This window comes from Pelodiscus sinensis, chromosome 23 (assembly GCF_049634645.1).
Source record: "Pelodiscus sinensis isolate JC-2024 chromosome 23, ASM4963464v1, whole genome shotgun sequence".
NCBI classification, from domain to species: Eukaryota; Metazoa; Chordata; order Testudines; family Trionychidae; genus Pelodiscus; species Pelodiscus sinensis.
Window position 1 is genome coordinate 17077941 of NC_134733.1, and position 26467 is coordinate 17104407.

At 50.4% G+C, this 26467-nt stretch overlaps 1 protein-coding gene across 1 annotated transcript; it reads right to left on the bottom strand.

Annotated features, from left to right (window-relative positions):
• Window positions 1–576: 576 nt before the first annotated feature.
• On the bottom strand, window positions 577–23949 carry LOC102463005 (C-signal-like). The gene is made up of 6 exons (XM_075906116.1): window positions 23721–23949; window positions 7820–7871; window positions 6059–6246; window positions 4896–5051; window positions 2865–2975; window positions 577–1828 (listed from the first exon to the last, which is right to left on the bottom strand). Exons 1-6 carry the CDS (start codon window positions 23859–23861, stop codon window positions 1715–1717), a joined length of 762 nt encoding a protein of 253 aa, XP_075762231.1. The 5' UTR covers window positions 23862–23949; the 3' UTR covers window positions 577–1714.
• Between the last annotated feature and the right edge of the window lie 2518 nt (window positions 23950–26467).

Below are 26467 nucleotides of genomic sequence, written 5' to 3' on the forward strand. Positions count from 1 at the left end.
ACCCAATAATTAGTTGCTCCCTTTGTTTTGGGCCCAACTGAGCCTGCCTCTAAGCCCTGGTCTGCACAAGGACTTTATTTCAAAATAACCCCCACTCCAAAGTTGACATTTATAAGTGTAGCATCCTCACTACTAAGCCCATTATTTTGAGATATCGGGCTGCAGAATTTGAAATCTGTACTCCAGCTTTTCATCAGGAGTAACACTAATTCCAAAAGAGTTATTTCAAAATAGTAGGAGTGTGGCTGCACCAGTGTCGCTATTTCAAAATAACTATGCCCCAGAGTAATTCAAATTAATTATGCCTCTGGGCTTCCTGGGACTCTAAGTTGAGGTAGCACATCTGCATTAACGGAGCTAATTTCGAGGCTTCCCCGGATTGTGGGCACGCTAATTCGATTTTATTAAATCAGGAGATAAGTTGAATTTACTAATTTCAAAATAGTTTCCTAGTGTAGACATGGCCTAACCGACACCCTGAATAGCACCGGACAGAGAGCAATGCCTTTCTGATGGAAATTCGCTCGCTCACCTCATCCAGTAGAGAGCCTCTGAAGCAGTCAGGAAACAAGCAGGTTTTGTTTATACAAAAGTAGTGTTTATTGAAGACAAATCTATGCACGCGGGGGTCGGTCACCCAGCGAGGAAGGAAACAAGCGTCTTGTGCAAGCCCCATTGGGACACTTCTCCAGCAGGGCAGCAATCAGGGGATTTACTGAGTTAAAGCTGCACTCATCGCCCACCAGAACAGCACCGACTTCCCAGACAGATTTACAGCCCAAGAGTTATCACAGTGGTTCAGCCTGCAAGAGCCATCCAGATGTGTCCCTCCACCTCCAAACAGAGACTGTAGCAATGCCCTTATCCGACGCCAACAGGCCTATCTCCCCTGAATGCAACCGAGGGGCCTCGCTTGCAACTCTCGCCCACAGAGCATGCCTGGTTACTGCTTTGGTTTTGGATTTCGATAGGCATAATCCCCCTCGGCTGCAGTTTTGCTAAATCGGGGCGTTTGCTGAAAGGTACTGCTCCCCGGGTCCTGTTTCCTTCTTGGGGTTTTCAGAGGTTGTTAGAACATAGCAATTCCATTACACAGGGGTAGCTGTGCAGGTTGGATAACACACTATTTCAACTAGTATTAAAAAAAGAGAGAGAGATCTAGACAAAGACATTAATGCCAGACATGGGCGGTGGGGACTGCATGGCTTGGGGAAACAAGCCCTTCCCTGGCCCCGCTCTTTGCACACCCACCAGTGTCCCCTCCCCTGGGGCTGCTGCTGCCCCTGCCCCTGCCCAGCATCAATAGCCCCATCCCCAAAGTTCCAGCGGACTGCGCAACTCTAGCTACCCAGCACTCCAGAGAGGACAGCTGCGAGGTGAGACGCCAGCCTTCCCGGGCAATGCTTCCTGACTGGACCCTTCACCAGCAAGCCCCCTTTTCTGCAGCCAAGCCACCAGCCCCAGCACTGGGCAGCCAGAGAGGTGGCAGTACCAGAACAGGCAGCACAACACAGTCCCCCACCTGCCTGCCCCAGCCTCTGGCACTGCAAGAGCAGGCTGGGGGAGGGAGCCTGGGAGACTCCAGTGGAGCATGGGTGGGGCCAGGTGAGGCAGTATGGGAAGGCCTTGCCTTCCCCTGCCTATGCTACCCCCGCCCATGATGCCAGCAGTTAAATATTAGTCAGGAATCTTATCCGGTCCTTCACAGTGGGCGTTACCATGGTAGCATTTCCCCATGCCCGTCCAGGAACAAGCCATTGTCTTTTTCACTGAGGTTAGCCAGAAGTGAGAGGATACCTGGGATAGCGTCTTGTATCTGCAAGGGGGCCTACGAGGATCAAAATTAAAGAATTATTATTCGACATATCCTGGGGGAAAGGCAAGCAACAGAGTTCTACTTGAACAAGTACTTCTTCAACATGGCACTCAATACAGTTTCCTAGCTACTGAGATGCCTTAAGGCAGAGCTACTCAACTTTGGAAGTTCTGGGGGCCACAATGATACTCACAGCACGTGCCGAGGGCCGCAACTTAAGTGTCGTTGCACGTACATACAAATATGTATGCAAATAGCTTCTTTCACACTGACGAGCATGAATACAAAGATTAAGGCAAGACTACACAGCACGCAGGCCCCATTTAAGTCAGTTCTGCTCATAGTAATAATATGCAATATTTACCTAATTTCCACCCATATGACAGCACTTTTAATGAGCAATGACAGTCCAGGAATTTAACTACTAAAATGCATATCAAATGCAGACCATTCTATTGACTGCTTTTTTATTTTGGCTCCCACCCATGGGCCATGTGTTGAGCCCCGTGTAAACCCAAACTGCACTGCGGGCCGCAAACAAATGGGCCAGGGCCACATGCAGCCTGCAAGCCACATGTTGAGTAGCCCTGGCTTAAGGCAACTGGTTCTTTGGGTATTCTCTTAGGGTGAGTCTACACTGCGGAACTATTTTGGGATGCCAGAAGTATCCTAAAAAAGCTATTCCGTGTGTATTGAAGCAGCCTGTTATTTGAAATAATGGGTGGCTTATTCTGACGTCCCGGTAATCGTCGTTCCACGAGGGTTAAGGGGAATTTCAGAATAGTGCATTTTCAAAATTTGGTGCCACGTAGACAGTGCCAAATTTTGAATTAAGCTATTTCGAAATACACTTGAAATAAGCAACACAATTTTGAGTAGCACAAGTAGCTTATATCGAGCTAAAGGTGCTGTGTAGACACAGCCTTACTATATTGCAAGAGAGCGCCAGTATCTCTCAAGGTGTTGTGAAGCAAGGTTGATTCTACTTTTAAAAAATATAATAACTAATAACTAATAATAATTAATAAAGTATCTTGATGTCACTAACCAGGTCTCCTCCCATGTCAGTTTGAATCCAGCCTGGGTGCAGAGAAATACAAAGGATTCCCTCTGCTTTCAAGTCTGCAGCAAGACATCTGGTGATCATATTCAGTGCAGTCTAGAAGAGGGAAGATGGCTTTTGTTAGTATGTCTGTTTCACAAAGTTAGTATCTTGCTTCCTGCCCTCCTCCCCACTTCCCCAATGCGTCAAGGAGCAGTAGAAAGGTCCCCTCCAGAAAATGTACATCAAACACTGTGGAATTCAGTTTCCTATCATTTAGAGGATGCTAATCAAGAATAACTTGACAAAATTCCATGGAGCAAGCGAGACAAGAATCAGGAGCCTATCTTTTGGTTGAGTTCTGATGGATTTGGAAGTGTAGTTTGACACTCACATAAAACAGACTAAATATTCTTAGCTACTGGGTTCTGAAGACTGTATCTATATACTGTACTCACAGCCTCCCACCCTGCTGTATAGATATAGCCTTTCAGAACCCCAGAACTAAGAATATTTACAAGACTTTTTCATCCAAATATTTCAGACTCAAGAGAAAGAAAAGGTAATCTCTTCCTTCTCTCCCAGCCTACAGGACAGCTTGATGAGTTTAATGGGGAGACTTTGTGTGCAATCACAGCTGCATTGACTATCTGAAGAAACAAGGATGTTCCATTTAGTTCTAAAGCAGGAAAGTCCCAGAACCTGGAATTGAGAAGCGTGTGCTGGTGTAGAGGGGAGGAAGAAGGAGGAAGGAAAATGTATGTCATTTAACCCAAGTAGCCAGTATTAGATTAAATCCCTCCTTGGATAACTGAAACTAACACCAGGTCAATCACAGTCCCTGGATGTGTAGATGTTAAAAACCCATATTCTGTGATTAGTGTCAACATTAGAGATTTCCACACCTTGCAGGCACTTTAATATTTACCCTAATGATGCCCTTGCTGAAGTTGTTGGACAGAGGTGGCCAATAGGGACATCGTAAGTCTCTAGGAAGATCACCTAAGAATATTGGGGACATCTAGAAACAGCCTTTTCAGAAAGAGAATTGACAAGGCTCTTGACTGGATTGTACAAGTGTTAGCAGTTAAGGGCAGCATGCTCCGTACTCCTGATGGAGATGTTTGCGGTAAAAGGGAGCCTTGCACAGAAAGAAGGACCACACCAGCTGTCTCCAGTTTTATTTTATACTGACTAGCACGTCTTTAGCCAGTAGTCAAGTCATGACATGCAGTACTAGAAGATTTACCCAGCGTTACTCGGGTCCTTAATTTTGGGGTTTTGGGTAATAAAATTAAAATGTCCAGGCTTAACTGAAATCATTGCTCTGGGGTGGGACTGGGGAGGAGAAATTCAGGATGCAGGCTGCCCTGGGGAAGAGAGGACAACCCCAGTCCTCTCACCCTGCAGCAGCGTGGGGCCAGGTGAGAAGCGCCTCTCCATGGCCGCTGCAGCACCAGCAGGCACAGCTGGGAGCGGGTGCATGTCCCTCAGCTGGGGCAGTCCAGTTCATCTGCCCCTTGCACTCTCTAGCCAGAGCAAGGAATGCAGCAGTCTGTGCACTTTCCCCTCACTCCCTGATGGAGGGGTACAGCCAACAATGTTCCCAAACAAATTGGAGAGGGGTGGGTGAAGTCCCCCCCTACAGGACACCTGGGATGAGAGGCCCAAGGCTGGTGCAGTCTTAGGGGGCAGAGGAGAGAAGTACCCCCAGCCAGCCCCTTTCACCTGCCTGGTGATTCTGTCTCTTTTCTATATAGTTTTATGAGAAGCAATCCCATTCCAGGCACATCCCATTGTCCTGCCACCACCAAACCCTTGTCTTGTTTTAAGTTATGATAAAAGGAAGCTGCAAACCGAACTTGGTGATCCTAGCTCTTACCGTGTACGAGGCGTTCTTGACTAAACAGACAATCTCTCTCAAAAACATATAGTAGATAATAGAATGAACCCCTATTTCTAAGTTACCAGTCGAGGTCGCCTTTAGCTCAGAGCATTGTCTGGTTGCAGTTGAGCATAGCTTTGCAAAACACCCACCTTTGCTATTCTATAGGGATAGACTTGGAGGAACATTTCATTTTCCTGGACCAGTTGCATGGAGGCAGAAAGCGAGGACATATTGATAATGGCTGCGCGGTGACAACCCATCCCAGTGCCCAACTGGGCTGCCTTCCTCAGAAGGGGAAGAAAGGCCTGCAAGAGAAAGAGGGCTCATTTTATTCAAACCTAATTTCAAATTCACCCTGACCAAGACCCATTTGGGATTAAAACCCCTGTTCTATTAAGAGCCACGTGCAATGCAGTCGTGACAATGTTACGCTTGCAGTGACATTACTCAACTAGGAGACCCTCGACAGAGCTAGCTAGCGATGGATGTGGACTTTAGAACCACCACAGACCTCTCATTCATATGAAGCAAGGGGCTTCTCAATTTAATTCTTTGCTTATTTACAGTCCCAGATTCTGTTCAGCACCTTGTACTGTAGACACCTGAAAAAAGACAAAATTACTGTTGTCCCAGAGACAACCTTTGCTTTCCACATTAAGGGTACGTCTACCCAGCAGTGTTATTTCAGGATAACGGACGTCATTCCGAAATAAAGTCCGCGTCTACACTACAAGCCGTTATTTTGACATAATGTTCAAATCACGTCGAGCTGGAGGACTTCTTACTCCGACTCCTGTAACCCTCATTGTAGAGGAGGAAGGGAAGTCGAAGGCTCTTCCTTGGACTTCCTGCCGTGTAGACAGCACAAAAAGCCAAAAATAAGCTACTTTGATGTAAGCTACACAACTGACGTAGCTCAAGTTGCGTCACTTATTTCAGCTTTGGCCCTGCTGTGTAGGTGTGCCCCAAAAGATTAGAGGCTAACTTGAAGGAGCCTACCACATACTGTTCATTGCTCAAGCCAGAGAGTGCGGTGAAACTTTATGTGGAGTGGGTCACGCTCCCCATATTCGGCTAGGATGGACCTTGGCCTGCTTGCCTAACTGGCCTCTCTCCAGAAGAGTTTCGGAGCTTTGAGAGTCAACATTAGCCAGGGGCCCATGCAGCTAAGCAGGAGTTTGTCTCTGCAAGATTCACCCGGCTTGCCCGCAAAGAGGCCTAGGCGGGGCTCATGAAGATTTATATGGGCAGCACCCAAAGTACAGAGCCTTTTTGGCCTCTTTCTCAAAGTAAACCCACGCCCCAGTCTTACCTTAGTGACCATCAACTGAGCAACAGTGTTGGTTTTGTAAATGGTCAGCATGATTTCAGCAGTGACTTCTTCCAGGGAAGCACTCATGTTGATCCCAGCATTGTTAATGAGGCAGTTCAGCCCTTTGTCTCCCAAAATCTCTTCCACTTCCTTGACGACTTTCTTTATGCTGTTTTCACAGACCACGTCTGCCGCAGGGAGGAAAGGAAACAGCAGCAATGAAGTGGATGCTGTAGGACAGTGACAGTCTGTGTCCCCAGTGTGGGCTGGAAACACAAAGCCAGTGCAGCCACCTGGCTCAGGATAGGTGCAGGAAATAAATTTCCACCCGAGTGTAAGTCCCACTGCAATGAGCCTGGGCAGAACACTTAGGCATGGTCCCACATGTCCTCCCTTTAACAAAGGTGGAAGATCAGGTTTCCTCACCCCAGCCTGATACATGCATGCATGGCCTGTCCCGATACTTCACGCCCGGAAGGGAGGGGAGTGCCCCACAATTTCTTGTTCATCTCATCAAAATCAGGGCACAAGGAGGAAATAGGATCTTCATCCAGCACCAGGACTGGGACCGTGTGATTAAAGATCAGCTAACGGAGCTGAGAGTTTGGGTCCTCACCCATCAAAGCCATTCCAGGCCGGAGGAGATCCACACCAAGTGGAGTTTTGACTCAGTCCGAGATTGACAATACATTGGCGAGTTTTAGTCAGGGGAAGGGGGTTCTCCTTAACAGGCAGAAGTACACAGCCTGTGACCAATTCCCTAGGCAGCACAGCTTCACAGGCGATTAATCAGCCTCGCCCAGTCAGAGGGTCAGGACTCTATGCATGGAGCTGACTGGGCAGGGCTGATTAATCACCTGTGAAGCTGTGCTGCCATGTAGTTAAAAGGAACACTGCTTGTCACAGACAAGTAAACTAACCCTGAAAGCCAAGTATTAACACTGACCCTTTCTCAAACACTAAATGGAGGTGGGCAACCCATTTAACAAAGAGAGCCAAAACAGTTACAGAGAAGGGGGGGAGCTGCCCCTTTAAGAAACAAGCTTAGGCTTTTTGGCCATCCACGGCCACCAAAGGGAACCCGGGGGGGTAGAGAGAGACATTGGGGGGGTTCAGGAGTGGCTTCACAAGCTGCACTTTCGGGGGAGAAGAGCCACGGGTTGGCCACCCTTGCACTAGACAAACCGGGTGCATCTAGACTGGCAAGATTTTGCGCAAAAACTTGCCAGCTGTCTACACTGGCCGCTTGAATTTGCGCAAGAGCACTGACTTTGTAATGTACAAAAATCAGTGCTTCTTGCGCAAATACTTTCACGCTCCCGCTCGGGAAAAAACCCTCTTGCACAAGACTACTTGCGCAAGAGGGCCAGTGTAGACAGGGAAGAACTGTTTTGCGCAAAAAAGCCCCGATGGCTAAAATGGCGATCGGGGCTTTCTTGCGCAAAATCACGTCTAGACTGGCCACGGATGCTTTTGCACAAAAGCACTTTTTGCACAAAAGCATCCTTGCCAATCTAGACGCGTTTTTGCGGAAATACTTTTAATGGAAAAACTTCTGTTAAAAGTATTTCCACAAAATCATGCCAGTCTAGACGCAGCCACCTAGATTGTCCACCTAGCCGTTGTAAGGAGTTTGTACAGTACCAGAGATCTGGAGAGTGGCTGTAAGTTACTAGTGAAGAGCTGAGCTTCCACCCCTGAGTGTCAAAAGTAACCCAACCTTGCTAGGGTAGCACATACTTCTGTGCTGCTTCCACTCACCAAGCTGGAGCAATCTGATGTTGCTGTACTGCTTGCTGAGCTGCTGGAGTTCCTAGAAACAGAAGGGGAAATTGAGTAGGGGGAGAGTCTTGTCTGCCTGTGGTTATGGCTGGGTTTTCAGAAGCGTTGAGCATTCATCCAGTTAAGCCTCCATGGCAGTGGCGTGTGGTGAGCTCTGAGAGGTCAAGCTCTTAGCGACTCACTTAGGAAAGCCACTAGCAGCCTCCCAAGCAAACATGTGAGGCATGTACACAGCCAGTCCAGCTGTCAGACAGAACATCATTGGTAAGCAGCATTCCTTGTAAGCTAAGCACTTAGGTGGACATCCCAGGAGAGATCCAAATGCCACCCAGCTGATTAGCAGAGTGCCCAAAGCGTGTGTTTCTATTGGTGGTGCACATTTGCATGTGCCTTGGTGCACATTGTGAAAGCAGGCTCTTTGCTGGCCAGGCCTCTCGCGCGTATTGCCATCCAAGCAAAAGGTCAACTTCCCCTTGATGAAAACCCTTACACAATGTAACTTAAAGACCAGCGACGAACAGGAACCAAAACCAGACCCAAAAAGTTCATGTAAAGTTCGTGCTGGTTGTGCTGACTGTGCCATGCCCGATAAGGCAGAAAAGGAAAAACAGGAAACCATCTCACCCCCTTACTCCTGTCACTTAGGCTAGCAGACCCTGTCTGTTAGCCTATCACAAAAAGCGCGCAAAAGCTTTCTCTATAAAACAGCTTCCCCTCCTGTATCAAATTGAGGAATCCTGAATAAACATTGGGTGGCAGAATATGAGCCAGGTCCGAGGACTGATCACCCGAGGGCCACCTCCCGCTCACCGAACCAAACGAGTTCCTGTAGAGCGTAACGTATACCAAACATAACGAATACCAAATATGCTGTTGTTGTAGTTTGTGTGTCTGTTAAATGTAAGTATTGTTATCTGAAATTGTTTAGAGGTATTGTTAAGTAGTAGTGTTAAAAGTTTTAGATAAATGATTAGTCTTATAAGTAAGACTGATGTAAATGTAACTGTTAATAATCCCTAGTCCCTTGTTAACAACTATTGGGATTTAGAGAAACCTCAAAGAATTTTCTTCACTGTATTGCATTTTGCTTATTGGACATTCTAATAATTATTTAGTGCCTACATATGTAAGAAATTGATACAATCATAATTTATATGTAGAAGCCCTTTAATAAAAGTTTAAAAGATATTTAGTAATAGTTTGCCTGTTTCTGCACCTTCCTGGGACTAGCCACATTTCCGAAACTTTTACTTTAAACCACACACATAACAAAATTTATTCCACATACGGATGGGGGGGGGGGGGAAATAGAGGAACGGCTGCTGGTGAGCTCAACCTGTAAAGGGCTTTTTGATAGGACAGTAGAACTGATAAAGTACACCCATGGGGGGGTGCCATGTGGGTCGGGTGAGGGGGCTTAGGGGAAGGTGTGGAAGTGCCCCTGGGCTCACTGGTGGTGAGAAGCAAAGCGACGCAGCTGGGAGCCGGTGGAGCAGAGCACCCTGACTAAGTGGGTTCTGGCCCACGAAAGCTTATGCTCTAATAAGCGTGTTATTCCTTAAGATGCCACAGAGCTCCTTGTTGTTTTCACAGACACAGACTAACCCAGCCATCCCCTCCCCCCCAAAGAAGGTGTCACTCTCTTTTGGCAGGTACACAAGTGCAATGGTAGCCTTGCTGCTGCTAGACTGTGACAGAGCGGAGGGAGAACACCTTCAGTCCCAGGCATCAAACAGGCTGTCAACACCTGGCCAAATGAGACAGCAGGACGGGTGGTTCTTTCTTGCGTGTGGCAGGCAGAATTCCTGCAGGGACAGACAGCCCAGACCTTCCAGGGATGAGTAGCACCATGGGAGGGTTACAACATTAGAGCAAGTTCCCCCACTCAGGAAGAGGGGTAAGAAGAGTATTTTCGGAGAGCCGTGTGGTGAGGGGGAAAAGTTACTTCTGGTTCCAGGGTGATCTACAGCAGTGTTTCTCAACCTTGGGGTACTCGAGGCACATCAGGGGAGGGGGAGAGTACATTAACAACTGAAATTTAGAGATAACTGAATTTTGGTTTTAAGTTTTACAGCGCTTTATTATTTTTGTACTTTTTACGCCCCAAAATTTCATCGCCCACCCGGCTACGATTAAGTTGTTTAAACAAACGTGTTGCAATGGTAGAAAAAAAAATGGTGTGTCTGAAAACTGTAGGTACTGGGGGTATTTATAATTTTTTTTTTTTTGAAAAAGGGGTACTTTATAAAAAAAGGTTGAGAAACACTGATCTAGAGTCTATTTTTGTTCCTGCCTAGAACTACCCCAACACTGCAATTTTAATCCCAGCGTTTAAGGTTCTCTAGGATCAGCAATGAGGCCATGCTTACAAGCCTGCAGGGCCGGCCCTAGAGGCTCTGGTGCTGTGCCCAGCCCCCTGTGGGTGGAGGCTGCTCTGCAGGGGGTGGGAGGCGGGGACCAGCCCCTCTCTGGGAGGGAGGTTGTGGGTAGGAATGTGAACGCTCAGTTGACTATCCGATAAGCAAATGCTTATTGGATAGAATACACACTAGTCGACAGTTGCTTCCCCCCTTTGCTGCTTCTATCAGAAAGAGGCAGTTAGGGGGGGGTGAGGAGAGGAAGGGGTGCTTCAAAGCAGCAGTGCTGCATGGAGCTGACCCTGGGGACTCCCCCACTGAGCCCAAGCTCCATGCGGTGCTGCCACTTTGAAATACCACGTGGAGCCTGACGCCAGGCTCCCCACAGTGTTTCAAAGAGGCGGCATCACGAGCAGCCCTGGGTCAGCTCCATGCGGCACTGCTGCTTTGAAACCCCACGGGACACACTGCTTGGGTCCCCTGCTGGCTCCATGCTCCCTGCAGCACTTTCGCTTGAAGTGTAGCCACAGCCCTGCTATTGCATCGGCTATTCAGTTAGCCAATTCATCAAAATGTAACATCCCTAGTTGCGGGGAGCAGGGAGGCAACAGGGTCTGGGTACACCCCCTTCCCCTCCCCCGCGCTCATGAGCAGCAGCAGGAAACGGAGTGACCTGGTCCCAGCCTGCTGTGTTCCCCCAGCTCCTACCCGTGTCGCTCAGGGGAGGGGGGCTGGGGGAACATCCCCTGCACTCTCTGGTGGTGGGAAGAGGAGCGACACAGCTGGGAGCGGATGGAGCAGAGCAGGCTGGGGCCAGGTCACCCTGCTCCTGCCACCCCACTGTGGCTGGTGAGTACGGGGGGTGGGCCCGACCCCTGCTGCCAGGACAGGCCTCCCAGGCCACATCGTTCAAGCCAGAATGCTGGGGGAAAAGGGTGGAGCAAGGGCAGGAAGAGACAGGGTGGGGTGGAGCAGGGGCAGAGTAAGGGGTGTCCCAGGCCCCCTCCCCAGGGACAGCCCTGTTGAACGCAGCCCCTGGGGGTGCAGGCTGGGGGCTGAGGCTGGCCACCAGCACCTCACATTTTGTGATGCCCTACATGGCTGCATATTTTGTGTACTGGTAGGGATGGCCCTGCATGACCAAGATAGGTCTCCCTGAGAAGGGCGATCAAGTCCCAATTAAGGCTAGTTAGCTCCTCAGTTTGGTTTAACTAAGGGCTAGAGGTTAGTGGATGCCTGGCACTCCCCCCAGGGTGGCTCTGAACCCTAAGCGCTGCCTCCAGGCTGCTCGAGAAGCCCATCCAATATTGTGTCACTAGTACAGGTTGGACCTCACTGGTCTGGCACCCTTGGAACCTGGGAATTTGGAAACGGAACGAGGGAATTTGCCAGACCAGAGCAGGTCCCCTGCTGGCAGCTTTCTAGTCCATTGCTGGCTCCACTTCCGGCCCTGGCGGGCCACTCTGCTGACAGCCCCAGCCGGGCTGCCTGCTGATGGGCTCAGCTTGGTAGGCTGCTCTGCAGGGCTGCTGTCCTCCCTTCCCCCGCCGGCTGCCACAGCCCGGTCCCCCTGCTGCACCGCCTCAGCCCTGGATCCGGCTCCCCTGCCAGGGGTACAGTCTCTTCAGCCACAAACTGCAAACCAGTGCACCAAGAAAAAGCCGGAGAGCAGAGCCAGGAGGCCAGGCCATTTAAACAGCACCAGCACCGGCGCCAGCCCCCTGCCAGGCTGCTGCTGCATAAGCTTATCCAATAGTCAAGTAGTAACTGGGGATGGGGGAACAGGAGCTGGTGCTGGGAGGTGGGGGAGGGGGGTCAGCTTAAAAGTGGGTTCCCTCCAGCACCATCTCTGCGGGGGGCAGAGGCACAGCAGGGACTGCTACATTTCAAAGGCCAAAGCGCTGCAGTGGGAACACAGGGCGAGCGGCACTGCGTGAGTCCCCGCTTGCCCCGTGCTCCCTGCAGCGCCCCCACCGCCCGCTGCCTCTATGAGAAGGGGGGGGGCATAAGGGAAGCTACTGCAAAGCAGCCGCTGTCCACAGGGGTCCCAGCCGGGAGCTCCCCCCATGTGCCCCCAGACATGGGCTGCTGCTGCCAAGCAACCCCTGTTCACAGCGGTCAGGGCTGTCTGCCACAAACCGGGGCTGTGGGACTCACGCGGACACGGCGCCGCTGCACTTTAGAATACAGAGCCTCAGTGTGGCTGGCTCCTGGCGCTACCCCCGCTGGGGCTGTGCAGAGCAGTCCTATCGACTCATCGTACCGGTGGCACCCTGGACAAACCGGACTGTCTCTACGCAACAGAATAAATGGACACAAATCAAGAATGGTAACATACAAAAACGAGTGAGGGAACTTGGTAATCTCCCTGGACCAGTATTTCCTATAAGCTGAGTGCTTGGGCGGCCACCCAGCTGATTGGCAGAGCACCTATAGATGCCAACAGCTGGTAGCATGTGTTTCTATTGGTGGTATATACCTGCACATGCCTCAGTGCCTATAAAATTTATTCTGCACATATATGGAAAAAAATTAGAGGGCACATTGCCCTGGACACACAGTTGCAGATTTGAAAGTTGTCATCTTCAAGCAAAAAAACTTCAAAAACAGGCTGCAATGTGAAACTGCAGAGCTGGAATTCATATGCAAATCTGACACCATCAGAATGGGTCTGAATAGAAACTGGGAATGGCTCTCTCATTACAATATGTAATTCTCACTTAAAATAGTCTCCCCTCCACCCTGATTGATTTAGCTTTGATGTCACACTCCCATCTCTGGATCCCTACTGCAGTCATCACCAACCAGTAGATTGGTAGATCTTGGAGCCTCTGACAGGGGATCCTGACTGGTTTGGCCGGGGAGCTATCAAGTGCTGGCACTTCAGTTGCCCCCCCCCCCACCCACTGTCATGCTGCTCCTGCCCTCTGCCTGGGAACTGCCCCCCAGGAGCCTCCTGCTTGCTATGCAGGGTGTGGGAGGGAGAAGAGGGGGGTGCTGATGTCAGGGTGTCTCCCCTCCTCCCACCCGTCTCCACACAGAGAAAGGGGATGGCGGGAACTTGGCAATGCAAATCTCTGTCAATTCTCATAAAGCCCACAGACTTTGTCTACACTGCTGGCTTTTGCCAGCAGAGAGTATGCAAATGAAGCACTGATTAGCATTTTCTTGCACTTCATTTGCATAATCTAGTCAAGCTGTTTTTGTGCAAAAAACAAGCAACGTGGACGTTTCCTTTTTGCGCAAAAAGGAAACGTTCACACTGCTTGTTTTTGTGTAAAAACCAGTTACGGAAAACCAGCTTGAATAGATTATGCAAACGAAGCAGGACAAAATACTAATCAGCACTTCATTTGTGTACTCTGCAGGGAAAAGCCGGCAGTGTAGACAAAGTCACACTGCCTTTCACCCTCATCTCCCGACCCAACACATACGTGGGGAGTGGTTGTTGCTAATTTTACTGCTTGCAAAGTGGGTTATTGTTGAGTTTTGACTGATCTGAGCATTTCATAATTTTCATTTCTCTCTTACACTTAAATTTAATTCTTTGAGTAGCGAGTTCTAAAATGCCTAACCTGGTGTGGCTGGAGTCATTAGCCCTATATTGCTGCTCCTGGAGGTGGCTGGTATGTCCCTGCAGCCCCTGAGAACAGCAGAGTAGGGTCTCCACATGCTGTCCTTGCCTGCAGACACCACTCCTGCAGCTCCCATTGATCAAATAGTAGCCCAATGTCTGTGACTCTGTAATGCTGAAACACGAGTTGTTCCCTCAGGGTGGCACTGTTGTCTCCCGCCATGGTGCTCGGCTGACTTCTGCGCTGTTCAGCCGGGCCGCTGCATGGGAGCAAGGGTGCTGCATGGGGAGCGCGGGGCCCAAATGGCCACTTGTGCCACTTGCTCCCCTGCGGCGGTCCAGCTGAGCGGCGCAGAAGTCAGCCGAGCGCCACGGCAGGAGGCAACAGCGCTGCCCAGAGGGAAGAGCCAGGGGGCGGGGCCTGGATGAGTGTGCGTCTCTGACGCCAGGAAAGGGTGCTGGAGTCAAAAGGAAGAAAGCGGAGCAGACACAGTGGACCCGGGGGAAACAGAGAGGGGGACGGAGGAAGCGGAGGACAGTGAGAGAGAGAGAGACGCAGCAGGAGGAGGTGAAGAGAAACACAGAGTGAGAGGTGGGAGGGAGAGAAGAGAAAGACAGAGAGAGAGGCAGGAGGCGGATGAGAGCTGAGAGAAAGAGAGTGAGGCAGTAGGAGGAGAAGAGAGAGAGAGAGAAAGAAGCCGTTTGTGCTGCGTGCTCCCACGGAGCAGCCCAGCTGAGCGGTGCAGAAGTCAGCTGAGTGCCACGGTGGGAGGTGAAGGGGGGGGAGGAGCGGTGATGTACACGCTCAGGGGGTGGGGCCTGGACGAGCACGTATCCCCGACGGAGACAGAAGAGAGCGAAGAGAGAATGAGAGGCAGGAGGAGGAGGAGGAGAAGAGAAAGGGAGAGTGAGAGGCAGGAGGGGGAGAAGAAAAAGAGGAGACGGAGAGAGAGGCAGAAGGCGGAGGAGAACTGAGAGAGAGGGGGAGAGGCAGTAGGAGGAAGAGAGAGAGAAAGAGACGGAGCAAGAGACCGGGGGCTCAGGAGAGAAGACCGACATGGAGGAGAGACCTGAAAATCCCATCTCATGGCGGGCTAATTGGCTAGTTGTTCAATAACAAGGAACCATGGGCTGTAGACTCTGTGGGCTCAATGCCTGTAGATGAGGGGCCATGGAGCCACTGCTGTACATGCCAGCTGCTCTCAGGAGTGTGCAAGGACAGGGCAGGAGTAAGCCTGTCTTAACTGAGACAGCTTCCGGATGGTGGAGCAGTGGGGTTAAGTGGTGGTCAGCCAGAGCCTGCTTCCTGAACCCATCCCAGCCCTGAACTTTCTCCTGCACCCAAACTCCTTCCCAGAGCTTGCACCCTGAAGCCTCTCCTGGACCCCGAACCTCCACCCTGGGCTAAGCCCGGAGCCCCTCCCACATGTCAAATCCCTTGGCCCAACCTGGTGAAAGTGAGTGAGGATGTGGAGGGGGAGGAAGGGAGATGGAGTGAGCAGGGGCGGGGTCTCAAAGAAGGGGCAGGAAGGAAGCAGGACAAGGATATTTGGATTTGAGGTATATCTTACATTGCACTTAAATGAAAAAGTGCTCTTGTGGTTAAAAAGGTTAGAGACTACTGCCCTACTGTCTGTTTCTTTTTTCTTTCACTTCACAAAAGCTTATACTATAATAAAATTGTTAGTCTTTAAGGTGTCTTGCTGTTTTATGTCAGACAGACACTGCACCTGAGGTCTACACTGCCACTTGAACAACAAAAGTTCATGGGTGCTTAAATACTGACCCCATCCCAAAAGACAAAAGGAAGAGCGGGGCCCTTGACTAATTATCAAATTCTTCGAGTGCCCCCCCCTTCTGTAAACAGTGCAACTGTACAGCCACTGGAGAGAGATTCAAATAAGGACTATGGGTAGGAGGGTAAAATATCCTTCCAAATTAGTCTCGTCACTTGGGCCATGTCCACCCTAGAAAATCATTTCAAAATTACTAAACTTGAGTTAAGAACTCCCGATTTAACAAATTCCAACTTGCATGTCCTCACTACGGGGGAAGCATCAAAATTAATCCGGGGCAGGCTCTGTTAATCTGGACACGCTACCTCAGACTCAAGAGCCCCCAGAAGCACTCTTAGAAGCTGTAGGAGGCTTCCCAGAGGCCAATTAGTTCAAATTAGTGGCACCAGAACACCCACAATAATGTTATTTCAAAGTTACAAATTTGGAATTTGTGTTATTCCTAATGAAAAGCAGGAGTACAGAGTTCAAATTCCGCAGCCCATTATTCTGAAATAAAGGGGTTGGTAGCGTGGATGCACCACTTACAGATTCGAACTTGGAGGGGGTAATTTTTGGACTAAGGTCCTAGTGTAGACTAGGGTTTAGGGACCTAGATTAAGATGGCCAAGAACCGCTTTATGGAACAACTCAGCAATTAGGGTGTTTGATTGAATCAGCAGGCTCCTGGTTTATAGATAGGCTTGGAAGGATTCAATTTGACATTTATTACTTAAAAAAACCCCAGAGCTTTCACTGTATAGAGACAAAGTAGGCCCATTCAATGAAGTTTACAGATAAGTAAGGAAAGAAATAGGCTGCTTGAGACTTGAAAATGCTGCACATTTTAAAGGTTTTAAAATGCTTTGATTTGAGACTATTTTCCATCTTGACAATTTGTGTTTTGACCATTAAAAAGCTTGAGTGTGGAGATTCACATTTATCAAATAATTGTTGTATGAGCCCTGCTCATTGGTTTCCTTCAACTGGAAGAGTTGAAATAGGTAGAGAGAAGAATGGGTTGATTAACCATCTTTCATTGAAATAATAAAAGTTAATGTTTACCAAATTTATTTGTATGTGAGGAACTACCACCAGGGCGTTCTTGATGCAGGCCTTGAACTTTGAATTGCAGATTGCAGGGAGGGTGGAATAGGAGGAATTCCATGAAATCAAAGTCCATGGGCCTTTTGGGCATGCTTCATTGAACATGAACTGTTCCCTTGTTTCCCCCCCAAAAAAACCACAACTGGTTTGTATGTTTGCTTGCTTGAAATCCTGAATTGGGTGAGCAGGAATGATTTAGTGCAAAACCCGTAACCATTTCTATTGCTTGTGTGCCTAGAGCAATGGGCCAGAGAGCTTAAAAGACACATTGAACAGTACAGAATCGGCCAAATCCATGCTAAGTGGAGTATTGTGCTACTAAGAAAAGGCGTAATAATGTATAGACTGCCTGCAGGATCTCCCTAATTAGAAGTCCACTTGTTTAGCAGATGGCAGCTCTGTAGAAAACACCTAAGATTTATTTATTCAGCACAAATCAAGCTGAATACATAAATTAAGTTGTCATGGGATAAGAGGGAAGATCCTTTCATGGACTGAGAACTGGTTAAAAGACAGGAAACAAAGGGTAGGAATAAATGGCACATTTTCAGAATGGAGAGGAGTAACTAGTGGTGTTCCCCAAGGGTCAGTCCTAGGACCAATCCTTTTCAACTTATTCATAAATGATCTGGAGAAAGGGGTAAACAGTGAGGTGGCAAAGTTTGCAGATGACACTAAACTGCTCAAGGTAGTTAAGACCACAGCAGACTGAAAAACTTCAAAAAGATCTCACCAAACTAAGTGACTGGGCAACAAAATGGTAAATGAAATTTAATGTGGATAAATGTAAAGTAATGCACATTGGAAAAAATAACCTCAACTATACATGTAATATGATGGGGGCTAATTTAGCTACAACTAATCAGGAAAGAGATCTTGGAGTCATCATAGATAGTTCTCTGAAGATGTCCACGCAGTGTGCAGCGGCAGTCAAAAAAGCAAATAGGATGTTAGGAATCATTAAAAAAGGGATAGAGAATAAGACGGAGAATATCTTATTGCCCTTATATAAGTCCATGGTACGCCCATATCTTGAATACTACCTAAAGATGTGGTCTCCTCATCTCAAAAAAGATATACTGGCATTAGAAAAGGTTCAGAGAAGGGCAACTAAAATGATTAGGGGTTTGGAACGGGTCCCATATGAGGAAAGATTAAAGAGACTGGTATTTTTCAGCTTGGAAAAGAGGAGACTAAGGGGGGATATGATAGAGGTCTATAAAATCATGAGTGGTGTGGAGAAAGTGAATAATGAAAAAGTTATTTACTTGTTCCCATAATATAAGAACTAGGGGCCACCAAATGAAACTAATGGGCAGCAGGTTTAAAACAACTAAAAGGAAGTTCTTCTTCACACAGCACACAGTTAATTTGTGGAACTCCTTGCCTGAGGAGGTTGTGAAGGCTAGGACTATAACAGGGTTTAAAAGAGAACTAGATAAATTCATGGAGGTTAAGTCCAATAATGGCTATTAGCCAGTATGGGTAAGGAATGGTGTCCCTAGCCTCTGTTTAACAGAGGGTGGAGATAGACGGCAGAAGAGAGATCGCTTAATCATTACCTGTTCGATTCACTCCTTTTGGGACACCTGGCATTGGCCACTGTTGGCAGATAGGATCCTGGGCCATTCTTATGTAAGTTGGCACTCACATGTAAAAGCCTTCAAGTATTCTCCATTATGCCAGGAACAACAAGTTACAGGAAACACATTTGCTGCCTCTATAGTTGGGGAAATTGAGTGGAGCAGTCCGATATGTTCCCAGGTCACTGAAGGAAAAATACCACTGGTTATATGCTGGGAAAAACAACGAGGAGTCCTGTGTCACCTTATAGACTAAACGATGTATTGGAGCATAAGCTTTCATGGGCAAAGACCCACTTCATCAGATGACACGCATCTGATGAACTGGGTCTTTCCCCATGAAAGCTTATGCTCCAATAAATCTGTTAGTCTATAAGGTGCCACAGGATTTCTCGTTTAGTATCAGGGGGTAGCCATATTAGTCTGAATCTGCATACACTACAGAGAAGATCAAAGCTGCCGCTGTCAGTCTTCCAGGGTTTGAATTAGTAGGTCTAGTAAAGACAGCTAATTCAAACTGTGAAGGGCACTCCGGTCGATGCCAGTAACCCTGCTTTCACGAGAAGTAAGGGAAAAATCAAATGTAGAGGGTGTTCGCCCTTCAACTTCCTGTAGTGTGGACAGTGCCAAAAATCGAGTTAAACTACTTTGACTTCAACTATGCAATTAATGTAACCGAAGTTGAGTATCTTAATTTGACTTTATCCCTTGGCGTACCCTTAGGATACGTCTACACTGCACCCTTAGCTTGAAATAAGCTACTCAATTTGAGCTACACAAATTGCCCAATTTATTTCAAGTTAATTTTGAAGTCGCTTGTTTTGTAATTTGGCGCTATGTGCACAGTGCCAGATTTAGATATAAACTGCTATTCTGAAATGTCCCTTAATTCTTGTGCAATTAGGGTTGCCAGATGTCTGGTATTGACCCAGACAGTCCGGTAAAAAAAAAAAACCACCAGAAAATACCGGACACCTAAAATGTCCAGTATTTTCTGATTCCGCCCCCCAGGCCAGGAGGTGAAAATACCAGATACCTGGCAACCCTACACACACTCAGCAACCAGGACCAGCCTCCAGGCCATCCCCAACCCAGCCCCTGGGCCCCTCTTGGACCACCGCCCAGTCCCCCTGCTTACCTGGTTCTGCAGGGGAGCTCTTTTCCAGCACAGAGTAAGAAAACAAGATGGCCACCAACAACAACAAAAAAAAAGCCCCAAAGGTCTTAAAGAAGCCATACTGGGTTTTTTTGTATTTGTATTTTTGGTTTTTTGCTCAATAACCATCAGGGTCCTTCTCCCCCCCCCCCCCCCCAACAACTTTGGTCTCCCCCTTTTTTCCCCCTCAACAGTGGTTTTTTTTTTTGGGGGGGGGGGAGGAAGGGGTGTTCAGTATTTTTGGTTAAACTAACTGGCAACCGTAGGTGGAACAAGTTTTACAGGGACATTGGAATAGCAAGCCCGTTATATTTTGAAATAACAGACTTGCTTCAAAGATGCAGAATAGCTATTTTGGTATACTGGAAGTATTTATTAGGGCATAAGCTTTTGTGGGTACATACCACTTGCAGATACAGACTAATATGTGGTTAAACCCACTTGTAGACACAGACTAACACTGCTACCCTTCTGAGACTATATGCTAAGAGTTAGCATACATAGAGGGAGGGATACAAGAAGACCAAGCACAATATTTAAGTCAAGTCAGGCTTTTAAAAGCTATTAGTGGCTTCTTTTCCACCTTATTAGGCACATTCTGAGTGGCTTCCAGGCCTCCTGAAACTGGATTTTTCCAAATCCAGATTAGAGAGAGGCCTTGCAGACATTTCCACAGGAGTTCATTGTCCAGCCCAGGAAAAGACACTAGGATCAGACCAGGTTAGTCTGGTAATATTTTTATGCCCACTTTTCACTGGCAGGACTACACCAGGTGAAGGACCATGGAGAATCAAGCTCTAGGGATTATTAAAAAAAAAAAAAAAAAAAAAAAAAAAAAAAAAAGAGTACCTAACTTGAGTACATGTCATTTTTGCCACAGACCTACTACTTGAGAGTGAAAAGCACAAGGCTCTCATTTACTGCCAGGTCTCTGTGAAGTTGCAGGGGGGAGGGGGGGAGTCTTTTGGAACAACTTAGAACTTAAAGCTCCGGCTTTACTAAAATAAGTTGCGCTAACCCCATATGCAATTGTCGAGTGGGGAGTAGGGAAGAGAGAATAATGAACACCATTGTTTCTTTGCTCGTGTGCACTGAGTGAGAGCTCCTATCTGGTATTTGAAAAGTCAACATAACTCCCTTTGCATACTGTTGCCAAGCCACAATTTTATCTTGAGTTTTGCGAAGTTTGGTGTTTCAGACCCCAGCTGCTGAAGTCATGGAATCTCTCTCCTGTCACTGGAAAAGAGAGTTTTAGCTCTCAGGGCTGTAGAAGAGCTCAAAAACCAAGAGGTGAGCACTTTACAGACTCTGCTGCACTGTCTACCTGCTAATTCAAAACTAGGTTTGAAAGACTTGTCTTTTTCAGGGGCTCTAATCAGGGACTTTGGAAGCTTGGCGGGAGGGGAAACCTCCTCCACAGGTTTCAGAAGCCACCTTTTAGCCACACCCGTCGCTCAGGGGAAGGCATGTTCATTTCAAGCCAGCTTCCGAGAAGATTTATTATTTGTATTGACATAATGCTCAGAACCTTGTGCTTCAACTGGCGGCTTGAATGCCAGGTCCAAGCTCCAAGGGCCTTCTGTGGGGCCCACTGCCTAGCATCAGCTGGTCCTTCCTGCCTCCTGGGAAGCAGCAACTCATCCAAACTGCTCAGAAGCAGCCCAGCTCTCCGCCCCGGGGTGCCCAAGGTCACACTGAAGCCTGAGGTAAAACCAGGAACTGAAGCTCCATATCCCAAATTAACACACTAACTAGTAGGTCAGTTGGGGACCTGGTGGCTGTTTTTTGACACTGGTCTAGGGTTGCCAGGTGTCCGGTATTCACCCGGACAGTCCGGTATTTTTGCCTCCTGTCTGGTAAAAAATTCAGAGAATACCAGACACCTAAAATGTCCAATATTTTCTGATTTTTTCCCCCAGCCAGGAGGCAAAAATGCCGGGCACCTGGAAACCCTACAAACACTCAGCGCCCAGCTTCCCCAAGCCCCCTCCTGGCCATCAACACCCCCAGCCCCCATGCTTACCTGGTTCCCCAAGGCTGCTGGCACAAAATGGCTGCAGACCAAGAGGAAGCAATGCTTTCCCCTGGGTGTTAGTACTCTACCACTCCCCAATTCTGAGCCCTGCACTCACTCTTAAAGGGGACATGCGGTTTTAATGCTGTTTTATTTTAATTTTTTTTGCTTAGTAAGTCGTGGAGGTTCGGAGGTCTCCCCCCCCCCCAACAACTGTGGTCTCCCTCCCCCCTTTTTTTTCCCCTTCAACAGAAATTTTCCCTGGTGTTTTTTTGGGGGGAGGAGCCACAGCTACCATTGGTTGGGAACCGTGGCCAATGGGAACTGCGGAGGTGGCGCCAGCGGATGAGGCCACACCCACAGCAGAGGTGCCTAGCCACACCTCTGTGTCAGAGCCAGGGGTAAGAGATGCTGCTACTTCTGGGAGCTGTTTGAGGTAAGTGCCCTCTGGGGCTTGCACCCTTGACCAGGGCCATTCCTAGGGAGCACAAGGCCTGGGGACCCCTGCTCCACCCCTGCGCCCCAGGCTCAGGGCCCAGGACAATCCCCACACTTTAGGCCCTGCCCCACCTGCTTGCTGAAGTCCCCCTCCCAACACCAAGAGCTGGGGGATTCTGGGGGGGGGAGGGCTGGTCACCTCTTCACCCCCCACACACATTGCAGCAGCGGGAGCTGGAGCAACCTGGCAGCCTGTTCCGCTCTGCCCCACCCCTCTCTCCCAGCCAACTGCGTTCCATTTCTCAGATCTGCTGTCAGCTGCCTCGGTGAAGTGGTGAAGACTGGGAGAGGATGGTGGAGCAGAGCAGGCTACGGGGTCGTGCTGGTTCCCACTGCTGCAGGGAGGGCCACCCCTGCCAGACCTGCCTCACCCCGTCACCTCCAGGCTGCCTTGGGCCCCATCCATAGGACAGTTGAGGCAGCCACCCAAACCACACTATAAACCATGCTCTGCCCCTGCCCCACCCCGTTCGCCCTCCAAATCCCTCAGCCCCATTGAGTGAGTCTGGGAAGGCTCAAGGCAGCAGGATCCAAGCATGAGGGGCTTAGTGTGGGGGGAACCCAGATGTGGGGCAAGAGGTTTCTGGGGGAGGGGAGAGGGTCTGTCAGGATGCAGGTGGCTCAGTGGGAGAGCTGGAGGCACAGGGACTCCGGGGGGGGGGGGGGGGGAGAGGGAGGAATCTGGATGCAGAGGATGGTGGTTGGCACTAGGAGGTCCTAGGGGTTCAGGTGCTTGGGAAGAGGGGCTTGATGGGGTGGGGGTCTAGGTGCAGCTGGTTGGGGATCAAGGGGGGGGCTTGTCAGAGGGGGTCCAGGTATGTGGGAGACTGGGCTTGTCAGGGTGAGGGCTGGATGGACCCGCTTAATGGGTGAGACCCAGCTGCAGCTGAGCGGGCCTCCCCCCCCCCCACCGCACCCACTGGTCGTTCCCACATTCCCCCTCCCCCTCATACCTCCTCATTTCCTCCTCCCCTTTCCCAGCCCCGCCGCAGGCTCTCTTCTTATCCCTAGCCTGGAGGATCGGAAGGCTCCCAGGCAGCACACAGGAGGGGCACTAGGGCCCTCGGGGGGCTGCGTTCAGCGGCCGAGCCCCCGGAGCCCAGACGCAGCCTCCTTCCCCTGAGCAGCTCTGCGCTTGCAGAAAGGGGGTGGGGGCTCAGTGGCTCGTCACCCCAATCGGCCCCCCCCATGCCTGGACACCCCGCACTCCCCGGACACCCCGGACACCCCGCACTCCGTTTGCTGGGCGATCTCCAGCGCGCAGGACCCCGCAGGAGTAGCGCCCCCCCCACCCCCCATGCACAAACGGGACCTTTTGCACGCGGGCTTTGCACCAGCCCGCCGCCACAAAGCTCCCGGGCCGGCCACCCCCGGGCTGGCTCCGTCCGCGGGGGCCGCCTGGGAGAAGAGAGGGTCCGAGTGTCCCCGCTCTGGTGCGGCACCAGCAAACTCCGATGGCCCCCGCCACCGACCCGGCTTCTAGCCCTGGGGAGGGGCGGGGGGCACCGAGTCCTCCCCCGCCGGGCTGCAGCCGGGCCCTAGACAGGGGTGGGGAAGCCTGTGCACGCGAGTTCCCCCCACTCCCCCAGAGACTTGCGGGGGGGGGGGGGGGAGTTACCTGCGCCTTCCCTCCCTCTCCCGCCTGGGAATTGTTGGGGGGGGGGAGATACCGGCGCCTTCCCTCCCTCTCCCGCCTGGGAATTGTTGGGGGGGGGGATACCTGCGCCTTCCCTCCCTCTCCCGCCTGGGAATTGTTGGGGGGGGGGAGATACCGGCGCCTTCCCCCTTCTCCCCCCCACTTGCGGGCGGGGGTTACCTGCGCCTTCTCCGGGTAGCGGCACGTGGCGATCACGCAGTCCGGAGCGGGGCAGGCAGCCGCCAGCCCCCGCACCAGTCCCAGCCCGATGCCCCGGCTGCAGCCGGTGATGAGCACGGAGCGACAGCGCTGCTGAGCCATGCTGGAGACACGGGCGCTGCCGGGCAGCCGCGGGCGGCTCTTAACCCAGCCCGGAAGGGTAGGACCTGGGCCTTGCCCCGCCGCCCCCGCCCACCCCAGGCCCCACCCCCTCGCTGCTCCTCCTGTGCCCCAAACCCAGCCTAGGGTCCCGAGGTCTCCCCCAGCGCCTCCTGGTGCTCCGGGCTCCACCCCACCTCCTCAGCCCAGTCCCGTCCCTATCCCAGAGCCCCCTCCCAGTCCCCCCCCCCCGCCGTCCCAGTTCCCTCCTCCCAGCCCCCCATTAGGCGTTCCAGTCCCATTCCCCTCCCAGCCCACCCCTCATCCCAGTGTCATTCCCTTTCCAGGGCTGTTCCCTCTAGTTGTTATTTTTTTTATCTGTGTGTGGAATAATAATAATCAGTGCATGGAGGCATGTGTGGATGTGCATCACCAATAGAAACACATGGGCTGTGTCTAGACTGCACCCCTTTTGCGGAAAAGGGATGCAGATTAGACACAGCGCAATTGCAAATGAAGCGGGGAAGATTTAAATCTCCCCCGCTTCATTTGCATGAACTTGGCTGCCGCTTTTTTCCGGCTCGGAGCTTTGCCAGCAAAAAGCGCCAGTCTAGGCGGGGATCTTTCGGAAAATAAAGCCTGTTCTGAAAGATCCTTATTCCTGATTTTAAGAGAAATAAGGGATCTTTCGGAAAAGGCTTTATTTTCAGAAAGATCCCCGTCTAGACTGGCGCTTTTTGCCGGCAAAGCCCCGAGCCGGAAAAAAGCAGCAGCCGTGTTCATGCAAATGAAGCGGGGAAGATTTAAATCCCCGCTTCATTTGCAATTGTGCTGTGTCTAATCTGCATCCCTTTTCCGCAAAAGGGGTGCAGTCTAGACACAGCCATGCAGTGCGTGCTCTCCTAATCACCTGGGTGGCACCTGAATCTCTCCTGGGTGGCTGCCCAAGCACACTTTTCATGGGGAACCCTGCCACCCCACCCTACTCCTCCCAGCCCCTTTCCTCTCCCCTGGCCCCAGCTCATCCTTTGGCTCCCCAGCTCCTCTCTTTCTCCAGTCCCCCTTGCAAATCTTTACCTACTCCACCCTTCTCTCCTGGGAGCACTCCCCCCCAGCCTGCACTCTCTCCTGTCCCCTTTCAGCCTTCCCAGACCCTCAGCCAGGGCCTCATCCCCTTTGCTCTTCACCCTGCTTCCTTCCAAGCTGTGCTTCCCCCTCCCTCCCTCCCTTCTCAGGCCCCTTTTCCATCCTGGCCCCCTTCACAGGCCTCCCCTCCAGTCAGGGGAATGAGAGGGGGGGCTTGACAGCTCACAATCATTCCAGTGTGTCCACAGAGCATGCCTGCCCTGCCCCCATCCCAGGCCAGGCTGCCGTTTCTCTGCTGCCGTTAGCGCTTTCCATGGGGCACCCCTGGGCTGAGCGCGCTTGGTCAAGTATAAAAGTTTCAGGCTTGAAATGTTCCGAAAGTACCAGTTCCCAGCCCACATGCTGCAGCTGCAGCTAGTAAAACACATTCCTCAGCAGGAAGTCATGTGTTTGGTCTTGGGGAACACTGTAACCGAAAAGGGGGGGAGGGATGGGCAATGCAATCATGACGGAACAGGGCGTGGGGGTGGGGGAAGGGGTGGAGGATCTGTTGAAAAAACAAATGTGCTCAGAAATTGATTTGATTTCTGTAGAGAAAGGAGAACTTTTTTTTTCTTTTTCCCCACCATGGAAAGCAGAGGCAACCCGTGCCTTGTGGGGGAGGGGGCAGAGGGAGGGCACTCAACGTCAGCCTTTACAATTTAGGGGCGCACACGATTCATGTGACCCATCCCCCCACCCCCGCCCCAATTCACCTATGATGAAAGCTTTCTCTCCCTCTCTCTGCTCCTCTTTCAGGGTAACTGAAACTCCTCTTCGTGATAGGCTGAGGATTCCAGCTGTGATGTGGGGTAAATGGTGGACCCCATTCATCAATAGTATCTACATTACATTAACAATTAAAGGTCCCAAGCAAGGCTAGGTGCCCATGGAGCTACCCGCCATTTGCCATTCACCCCGGCCATGTCTACGCTAGCGGGTTCCTGCGGAAGAGCATCTTGCGCAAGGGTTCTTGTGCAAGAACACGTCCACACTGCCATGTGCTTTTGCACAAGAGCATCCATGGCAGTGTGGATGCTCTCTTGCGCAAGAAAGCTCTGATGGCCATTTTAGCCACAGGGCTTTCTTGCGCAAGAAACCTCTGCCACGCATCCACACAGCCCTCTTGCGCAAGAGAGGTTACACTTGTTAGAAAAGAGTGTAGCTCTTGTGCAAGAAGCCCTCTCTTACCACGCTTTACTGTAAATCTTCTTGCGCAAGAGCAGATGGGCAGTGTGGATGCTCTGCGGAAGAACGGCTGTTCTTGCACAAGAACCCGCAAGTATAGACATAGTCCCCTTGTCCTCCAATGGTGTAAGTCAGTAATATTCTCCTCATTTCACAGATAGGAAAATTGAGGTGCAAAGAGAAACTTGTTAAGTGGAACTGAAACAGATCCTGAGAGTTCTGGTGTCTGTGCCCTGCATTGATCATTCTTTGTGGGTGTCTTTGTTTCTGCTTAAAAGAAACCCCAATGATAGCAC

Coding starts and splice junctions, on each gene's coding strand:
- LOC102463005 (XM_075906116.1), bottom strand. CDS start 23,861: ATGGCTCAGCAGCGCTGTCGCTCCGTGCTCATCACCGGCTGCAGCCGG. Junction 5,052..6,058: donor CTCAGTTGATGGTCACTAAG/GTAAGACTGGGG, acceptor TTTCTCTTGCAG/GCCTTTCTTCCCCTTCTGAG. Junction 1,829..2,864: donor CTGACATGGGAGGAGACCTG/GTTAGTGACATC, acceptor TGATCCTCGTAG/GCCCCCTTGCAGATACAAGA.